The sequence below is a fragment of the Danio rerio genome, chromosome 12 (genome assembly GCF_052040795.2).
Source record: "Danio rerio strain M-AB ecotype USA chromosome 12, GRCz13ab, whole genome shotgun sequence".
NCBI classification, from domain to species: Eukaryota; Metazoa; Chordata; class Actinopteri; order Cypriniformes; family Danionidae; genus Danio; species Danio rerio.
In genome coordinates this window covers 36,727,501-36,737,500 of record NC_141032.1, presented here as the reverse complement: position 1 = coordinate 36,737,500, position 10,000 = coordinate 36,727,501, and the positions used below count along the sequence as shown (strand labels likewise).

The 10,000-nt window shown below is 34.0% G+C and overlaps 1 protein-coding gene across 1 annotated transcript in view; it reads left to right on the top strand.

The window, feature by feature from the left end:
- The window catches only part of pgs1 (phosphatidylglycerophosphate synthase 1), a 56,317-nt gene that overhangs the window by 3,823 nt on the left and 42,494 nt on the right, over window positions 1-10,000 (top strand). The window contains exons 2-4 of the mRNA XM_087276664.1: window positions 2,706-2,907; window positions 4,722-4,799; window positions 5,508-5,604. Of these exons, the coding sequence (XP_087132790.1) occupies window positions 2,706-2,907; window positions 4,722-4,799; window positions 5,508-5,604 (377 nt within the window). The remainder of the gene's footprint in view (window positions 1-2,705; window positions 2,908-4,721; window positions 4,800-5,507; window positions 5,605-10,000) is intronic.

Sequence of the window (10,000 nt, the reverse complement as noted above, 5' to 3'; positions counted from 1 at the left end):
AGACAAATTGTACTGGATCGGTACCTTAAAATAGTACACGTTTGTATCTAAAAAGTCCATATTGATAAATGTTCTCTTTGAACCCATTGGGTAGAGAACACCCCATGACAGTTTTTGTACTTTTATTTCAGAGTGTAGATTGCATAAGTTTTAATTTCATATTTTTAAATGTATATTTAACTTGTGTTTATATAACATTTTAAACAATTTTACTATCTTCCCAAGTGTGTATAGGTTACTACTATTACAAAATATCATACTTTCAGTATTACCTTTGCTTTAAATGAGCCAATTTAATCCTGTTTATATGAAATAAGCATGCTCAAGAGCAGGGGTCCGTTCTTCGTACCTCGCTTAAATGATCTAAGATGATTTGGCAGATCCTGGATCTTTTAATCTTGATAACTGATCTCTCGCTAATTTGGTTCTTCAAACAAGTTCGCGAATCAGATTAGAATGTCTGGATGAACTGATCTGAGATCGCTGCGTGTGTTGTGAAGGACAGATCTATCGATCCTCGAAATCATGATCAGCAATGCAACGATTGGCTGACGGCACAGCAGCGTAATGACATCATCTGATTAATATTCAATTATCCATGTGAGCAAAATTACATCAAATTAGCAGTAAACGGCTTGTTAAATATGACACGCAATAACCTTCCACATTTGTTGTGAGCTGCAGGCTTAAACTTTCATTTGTCAAGACAAGAGTATTCATCATGTATTTCAATGCAAATAAATGTATTTAGTTCTACGTTTAGAAAAGATTTTCTTTATAATAGTAGCCGTTTTTAATCGGTGTAAAGAATAACTGGTTGTTTCCAAAAACATTTTCATATTGGTAAAGGTGTCTGCAACTTTTGTGAAGCATCAAATCACCGTCATATTAACTATCAAAACATGTTTATGACTGCATAAATGTATTATTGCTTTTAAAAAAAAGTCACATATAGTGCATTTCTATTATACACTATTTGTACTAAAGCGATCTAAAAAGTTCATATCAATAAGTTTTCTCTTTGCACCACCAGGTGACAGTCTTTGTACTTTCATTTCGAGGGTGCAGATTGCATACGTTTTAATAATATGTATAACTTTATTTATTTTATTAATGACTATAACTTTATATATATATATATAGTTAAAAAATATGTACAATTTTCCCAAGTGTATATAACTACTACTGTAAGAAAATATCAGAATTCGGAGCATACTTTCTGTATTATCTTTGCTTGAACTGAGCCGATCTAATCCTGTTTATATGAATTGAACCTGCTCCCGATCAGGTTTGACCTAGCAGAACTGTTGCCATGACAACAACTCTCGGATCAGCTTTGAAGAACGAAACGATCCTGGATCGTGTCAAATCGTCAATATCCAAATCCAGCTAACTGAGTAATCCACGTACGAAGAACGGACCCCAGGTTTGAGCTACTAGACTTGTTGCTATGACAACAGCTCTCAGGTGAGTTTTGAAGAACGAAACGATCCTGGATCATGTCAAATCGTCAATAACCAAATCCAGCTAATTAAGTAATACTTGTTCGAAGAATGGACCACAGGGCACAACAATATTGATTTTGATTATCTGGTTGAGTCTCAGGCTAATTTCAATTTTACATTTGTTCTATAATAATAATATTAACAACAATACTAAAAATAATAATATATGCATTTTGAATGTTGAAGATCATTTAACTTATTCAGGTAGCAAAACAAGCTTTTTAGGTTATTTGTTAAACTGTTATAACTGTTTTGATATATAAAACAATACAAAAGTTGGGGGTAGGCATGGGCTAGTATAAGATTCAGACAGTAGGATAACCTTGAATAAAAATATCACAGTTTCACGGTATTGTAATTACTGCTCTAGAGTTCTTTTAAATGTCTAGGTAAAAAAAACTATTTCCCCCATTGAACACAATATATTTTATTTTGAGAAACATTTAAAATATTTTGGAACATGTCAGGCTAAATAATTCAAATAAATCATAGACTTCTGCTGTCTTCATTAGTTTCAAAAACGCTGATTTCTTTAAAACACATAAAAAACCTTACTTTTATCATAGGGTTGTAGCGGTTTTAAAACCTTGACTTTTTCAAACCACTGTAAACCTTGAAACCGGTTATCATCCCAGTTCTAGTTTGGGGTCAGCAAGATTTTTATTTTTTTGACAGAAAATAATAATTTTATTCAACAAGAAAGATGCATTGAATTGGTAAAAGTGACAGTGAAGACATTTATAATGTAAAAATAATCATTTCATGAGTGCTGTTGTTTTTAATTGACCAGTCATTAAGGAGTTCTGCAACTGTTTTCATTATTGATAATTACAATAATTCAAAGCACCAATGGATATAGCCATTGTTGCTGACATGGCATTACAACATAAACAAATCTTTCACTATGTATCTAATTTGGACAAAATAAATGCAGCCTTGGTGTGCATAAGAGGTATAAATAATTAATAAATAAATACAAATAAATAAATAAACAATTAAATAAAATATTTTTTTTGTTTTTTTTGAGAGTTCAGCATCACTCATCAACCATGTGATTTTGCAATGTTTACAAACACCATATGTGAAGATACTGCAGTGCATTGTGCACAGTTAAAGCTTCCTGCCAGCCTTGCTTTTGGATTCTGATTAAAGGTTTTTTCTTCACTCATTATTTCTCTCTTACTTCCTGTAATCCTGCAGGTCTGCGGTGCTGCTTTTGGCTCCTCTCCTGGCAGAGGCAGATTCAGCACCCCTGGCCTCCTCCAGACCTCCAGGCTTCACTGGCGTCGAGAGCCTTCACTCCCGCTTCCACTGGATGGCGGATCATGTACCGGCTTTCAAAGTCCCTGGGGGCCACATTCGCGTCCTCCACTCACCTGATGAGTTTTATCAAGCCATGAAGGTGTGTGTTTGTGTATTTACTGGGTGAAACCCAAGTAATTGCACCTTCAAAGAAGGTTATAAAACTATATATCTTTAATATTGGATGACCCATATAATTAATCTAACTCAAATTAGTTACTCTCTATTACAGTTGTATTTATTTGTAAAGTTGACAGCAGATGATACTTAGAAGAAGTTGATGATGGTATATCAAAATAGGTGGATATCTCAATATCTCAAGCATACAAACGTCAGACAGCCACTACTTTGTTCAGAGCTGACCCCAGACCTGTGAAATGATCCACAAAGTACAATCTGTTTCTTACCCAAGGCTGAGTGTACTCTCAGCCATCTTATCCAAACTGGTTAAAAACTGGTACAATCTACATCCAAACTGGCAGCTTGCATACAAAAGAGTTTACTTTAAAAGTTTTAGCATAGGACTGGGGCCTGGGCCGATAAACGATATTATATTGAATCGCAATAAAATTTATGTCAATAATAATAATAAGCTTTGGACTTTTTTAACTCTATATTGATCTAAGAGCCAATCACACAGCAGAAATGTGCAATATTAGAAGTCTAAAAGTGTGTTGACATGAGAGAATTACTGACATTTCGGCCACCGAAGAATTATCGGCTGTAAATAGGTTATGCCATTTAATGGACCCTCTAATTTTTGTGGCTTCAGTCATTGTTGGGGTTCTCTTTTAAATCTGAAAGCATTAACAACTTGTATCGAAATATATATCATTATCATTCGATATGGAATATAAGTATCGATATTGCATTTTTACCCTATCGCCCAGCCAGATCCACTCGAGGTCTCTGATCTGCCTGGGTAGATCCTGAAGAAACAAATCATTTGGAATACAGAAAAAGCAATGACACATATTATTCTAGTTTTACTCTGAAATGTGATGACACTAAGGTCATCATATGATCTAGGCCAGGGGTAACCAATCTTGGTGCTGGAGGGCCGGTGTCCGTGCAGGGTTTAGCTCCCACTTGCCTCAACACAGCTGCCTGGATGTTTCAAGTATACCTAGTAAGACCTTGATTAGCATTTTAGGTGTGTTTGATTAGGGTTGGAGCTAAAATCTGCAGGACACCGGCCCTCCAGGAACAAGTTTGGTGACCACTGATCTAGGCTCTTAAACATTCAACTTAATTAATAATCATTAAGACATAAGAAAGGATGTGTGTTACTCCATCCTGTAGCAGACATTCATCAGGAAACCCACACCATAAAACTATCAAATGTATGATTTTACATTCTTTGTAAAATATCACTCTTGTGTAATCAATGAAAGACATGGAAGTAAAATTCAAATTTGGTTTTTGTTTGTTTGTTTGTTTGTTGTTTTTGTTTAATAATGTAGCTTTGGAAATTTTTTAAAAACCCTTCAAACTTATTCTCAGTTGTATGCATTTGCCGTTTATACATACATGTTTTGAGTAAAAAATATCAAGTTATGTTTTATGTAGTAAATAATGACAACATGTTTGAAAAATGTAAAAAAAAGAAAAAAAGGAGTTTTATTTCAAGCATTTATTTACAGAATATTATATTATCTTTACATTTATTTTTAAGTTTATTTTTTTTAATTTAAGTTTGAATTAAATCATGCAAGATTTTATAATCACCATTTTCTGCCAGTTTTAAGGACAGTTGTTTACAAAGTAGATATAAAACACAAATGAACATTTTACTCAAACCATAAATGTATTAATGGATAATCTTTGGGAGCCAATAAAAACATTTGAAGTGGATTTTTAATTAGCTTGAAATTGCAGTGTCTCTCATTAAATGTGTTCTTTCTGTTTGCACAGGCTCGTATCAAGACAGCCAAGAGTCGTGTGGTGATGGCATCTCTGTATCTGGGCACAGGACCACTAGAGCAAGACCTGGTACATTTACTATCACTGAGCTATAATGAAGCACTGTCCAAGCAGGAAAAGATTGTGACTGTGACCTGATTGAGAATTTACATAAGAGGAAACTGATCAGGGAAGCACAGGCATATCTAGCTTTCTGTTGTAACCCCAAAAGACAATGAAGAACTTAAACAGCAAATCAAACAACAAGAGTAGCTCATGTCACAATTAAAGTCAGATTTGCTGAAAGTAAGAGAATAACTTTTTAAAAATGTATTCCCAGGAAGAATTTTAAGTCATCATATTCGAACTGAGAAATCATATCCAATGTTTTTAATGTAAAATTATTCATTTATTATTTTTTTGTATCTTCTCTTATTGAATTATGAAGTTGTTAGTATTCTGTAATATTTATTTATTTAGTAATCTTGTCATGAAATAGCCACAAGTTCCTGTTGTGGCAATAAATAGACAAACAAACATACAAACAAATAAAACCTCAGAAGAAATGCGGATCTTGATCTGCTTATGTTGATGAAATCTCGTTAGGAACGTTTTATTTATTCACCATCTAGTTTCCTTGTTCAAATCAACATGCAAAACTAGCCAGGCAAGTCTTGAGTTTACTGCACGAGAATACAAAGATGGTGTAAACTCCTGTGAACTCTACTATTGAGTACAGTACAGTACAGTATATGTAATTAGAGGCTTTCATAAACCACTATCTAATTTCTTTTGAAGGTTGATTGCATGGAAGAAGCATTAGAGCGCTCACAGGAAGATCACACACCTGATCTCAAAGTGTCGTTTCTGCTGGATTATACCAGAGGCTCTAGAGGTCTGTTTTACACACTCCATCACAAACACACAGTCTGTTTGGACAGAGACAACTGCCATATTTAAATAAAAGGCATCGTTCACCCAAAAATGAAAATCCAATCATCAGTTGCTAACCCTCCTCTTGTTCCAAACCTGTTTGAGTTTATATTTATCCTGTTGAACACAAAGGATGATTTGGTGAAGGTATTTTAAACTGGTACATCTTGACTTTCATGGTATTTTATGGATGTCAGTGGCTGCTGGCTTTCAACATTTAGCAGAAAGGCAAGTCTCAAGGAGGTTTGGGTCCACTTAGTTACCCACCCAAAAAAAGAAAATTCTGTCATTATTTATTCAGCTCTTACTTGTTTTAAAGCTTTTTAAATTTCTTTATTCTGTTTTACCCAAAAGACGTTATTTTAAATATGCTGGAAACCTGTAACTATTTATACGGTCCTGGAAAACCTGGAAACGTCTTGAAATTTCGAAAAGGCATTTTCCAGGCCTGAAAAAGTTTTGGCAAAATAAATAAACCAAATAAAACAAATAAAAACAAAACAAAATTAAATTTGAACAGGCATTTTTTTTTTATTTACAAGTGTATGTAGACAATACATGAAACGCAAAACAAGATCATGAATATTTACCTGAAAGTTTTGTAAAAGTCATGGAGAAGTCATGGAATTTTAGTAGTAAAAATGTGTATGAACCGTGCCATTGGCTTTCATAGTATTTGTTTTTCCTACTATTGAAGTCAATGGTTACAGGTTTTCAGCATTCTTTAAAATATCTTCTTTAGTGTTCAACAGAAGAAAGAAAGTCTTAAAGGTTTGAAACTACTAGAGCAGGGGTGGCCAATCCCGTTCCTGCAGATTTCAGTTGCAACCCTTATCAAACACACCTTTCTGTAATTATCAAGTGGATTTCTGGTCCTAATTAATTGGTTCAGGTGCGTTTGATCAGGGTAGTAGCTAAACTGTACAGGAAGGTAGATCTCCAGGAACAGGATTGAGCACCCCTGCACTAGAGGCTGACTAAATAGTGGGTAAATGCTTAGTTTTGGGTGAACTGTCCCTGTTAGTGTGATTTTAATGAGTGCATTTTCTTTCATGGTGGTTTTCTTTTAATCCTTTGAATTGTTGCATTGTAGCCTGAAAAAAAATACCATAATATTCTGTTTCAGTATGATTCAAACAATCAATGCTATAGTTTACAGTTTGCTCATTTAAAGTGCCCCTATTATGCATTATAAAAGGTCATATTTTGGCTTTGGGAGTCCCCAACAACCGGCTGATATGCTTGCAAGGGCAAAAAACACTTTCATAGTCTTATAATTTGCATTTATTTTTACCCAAGTATCCCAACGACTCTATTATGATTTGTTCAGTGATTCATTTTTCTAAACCTTTCCTTTTGGGGACATTGATCAGCAGTTGTTGGTCCAATGATCTAGTCTGTTGTGATTGGACTGACTGCACAGAGCATTATAGTTTTATAAGTGTTGAATCAATAAGCAGCCACTGTACAGAGTGTATGTGTGAGCCTAATTCTGGAGCATATTGATAAAGCACTCCAGTGTGTACACCAGCATAATACTCTAATCTTAAACAGAACCCCAAGTAATAACAAGTGGACAGGCAATATTTCATTCTGATGAAACTCCTAAAGATCCATTTGAACAGTGATTCAAATGATTGACTCTGAGTGGACTCTTTCTTTTTGAGAGTCAGTAATTATATACGGATTGTGCTCTTTCAGGTTTACATTTAAGCTGTACGTTTTTATTCACTGTGTGCTGTTACACACTGTGTAAAAGGTCTAAAAGCCATATTAAGGGCACATAAATAATGAGCATTTTAAATGAGTTACATTCGCATGCTTGTGTAAAATACACACATCTTATATGTCATTACAATAAGGTTCTATTAGTTAATGAATCAAGTATAAAAAACACTTGTACAGCATTTAGTAATCATAGTTCAACATTTACTAATGTGATATTAAAATAATAAAAAACGCTTGTTTCATTATTGCAGTGCGAGTTATCATGAGCCAACAATGAGCAACTGTTGTTTTATTAACTAACATTAACAAGGATTATTAAACATTGAAATAAATGTATGTTCGTTGTTTGCTATGGAATAGACATGAAGGCAGGGATTGGCTTCAAATGTAGTTTATTATGAGAGTAGTGAGACAGGCAGAGGTCGAAAACCAACAATGACAACAGCAGAGTAAAGCATAATTCAGAGAATGCTTGATGGACATCAAGCGTTCTCCAGCCCTCGGCGCCTAGACTGCAGCTCTGTACAAGATAGAAGTTTGGCCAGAGGAGAAATGGTTGTGCTCAACAGAGCCTGTTTTACCTCAAGGTTTTTTTTTCCTTCACTTGCGTCAATTGGTAAAGTTTTTCAGTGTTCCACTGGCTTGCTTGGCTTAGGACTTGTGGAGCTGTGCATCGATAGATTTGCTCTTCAGTGTTTGGACTTTCAGTATTGAAAATTAAACCACACTGAACTAAACTAAACTGAACTTCAACTCTGAAAACTGGACTAACGCAGTTTTAATTTACTAGAACTTATACGTTAAGCTACTCTGACACAATCTACATTGTAAAAGCGGTATAGAATAAAGATTAATTGAATTTGATTGAATTCGTATAACAGAAAAAGGATCTAGACAGGCGGCAAACAATCAAAAATGAAAGCAGTCTAAATTGTCAAAAAATATGGAAAAGGCATAAACAATTGAAAACCCTTGGTGATGACTGCAACATCTAGTCAAGACTTGAGTGTAAATGGTGTATATATTATCCATATAATCATAGATAATGTCCTACAGCTCTGTTAGTGTAATCAGGGGGAAACTTGAAACCAGTGTGTGAATACAAGATATAATAGGATTTGTAGTTCGTAAGGATACAACCCACGAGTTCAACAACAACAGTTTATTCATGTAAATGCTTTAACTAACATGAACTAATACAACTTTATTGTAAAGTGTTACCAGAATCAGATATCTACACTTAAAATGTGGATCTTATTGTATCTCTAGTAAACATCAGTGTGGACAATTAGTCCCAAAGACTGGATTTCAAATCTAGATCAAATTTGTGTTGTGTGAACAAAGCTTTACATTCTCTCTAACTCATTTCCTTCTTTATTGTTCTGTTGTTTTCTTTTTGAACTTTGTATTTTGAAAAGTTCATTTTTTCAATCAGATTCCTGTGAAACTATCAGAAGGAAATCATACCTACAGGAAACCCCCTGCTCGTGTTCATTTCCCTTTCTGAGTAATAGGCATGCGCCACGTCTGTTCTGATTGAAAAGCAATGGGTGTAATTTTGGAGCTCATCCAGTCTTGGTAATTATAGGTTAGAGTTCAGACCTCCTCCCTCCCCTTTTTTTTACTTTTCTTTTACCTTGCAGATTACCTAACAGGAACTTAGTCATTCTATTAACTGCTTTCAGTGTGCTGTAGAACTCACCCGATGATGCTGTGAGAATTCATAATCTAATCATTTACAGTAACTCTGGCATCATATTGCAGAGAAGACCTTCATTTAGTGGTTCAGTTTTAACATGATCTCATGGAATGAGGCAGAAAAGACATTCATTCTTAATCTGAGTTGGTATATTTATTATATAGAATTATGATTTTGGTCACACTTTGTAATAAGGTTCCATTAATTATTGTATTTATTAACATGAACTAAAAATGAGCAACTTAATTTCCATTAGGTAACATTAACAAGAATGAATAAATACTGTAATAAATGTGTTGTTTATTATTTATTCATGTTAATAAACTGTTTATTACAGTGTTTAATAATCCTTGTTAATGTTGGTTAATAAAACTACATTTACTTATGAAAGCTTATTGTAAAGTGTTACCATAATGTTTTTGTAATTACTGTAAAGAAGATTCATACTGTCAAGATTGTATCTAATGTTTCCAAAAACAATTTCTCTGTTTCGGTTTCCTGAAAAATAAATTTTCCTGTCACCTAACAACAATTGACAACAAACGTACATATGTAAATGTATTATTTCTTATTACATCATTTAAAATTAAATAAACAAATGCATATATCATAACTAAGACATCACTAATAGGATAAATAAAATATAACCAATTTATTTGATGTTTTTAATTAAAGAGCACCCATTTGACACCATTTTCAAGATTTAAGAAAAGTCTTTTGTGTCTCCAAAAGTCTCTGTAAAATTTCAGTTCCAAACACCCATCAGATTATTTATTATACCTTTAAGTGTATTGGAATTTTCTACTTTGAACACAATGCAGCTGTTTTTGTCACCTGAGGCTTTAATGCTAGTTCTCCACACCCACTGTTCCCATGTTCTTGTCATAGTGTTTCTCAATCTTCGCCTCGGCTGCGTCAGATAAGCAGCACT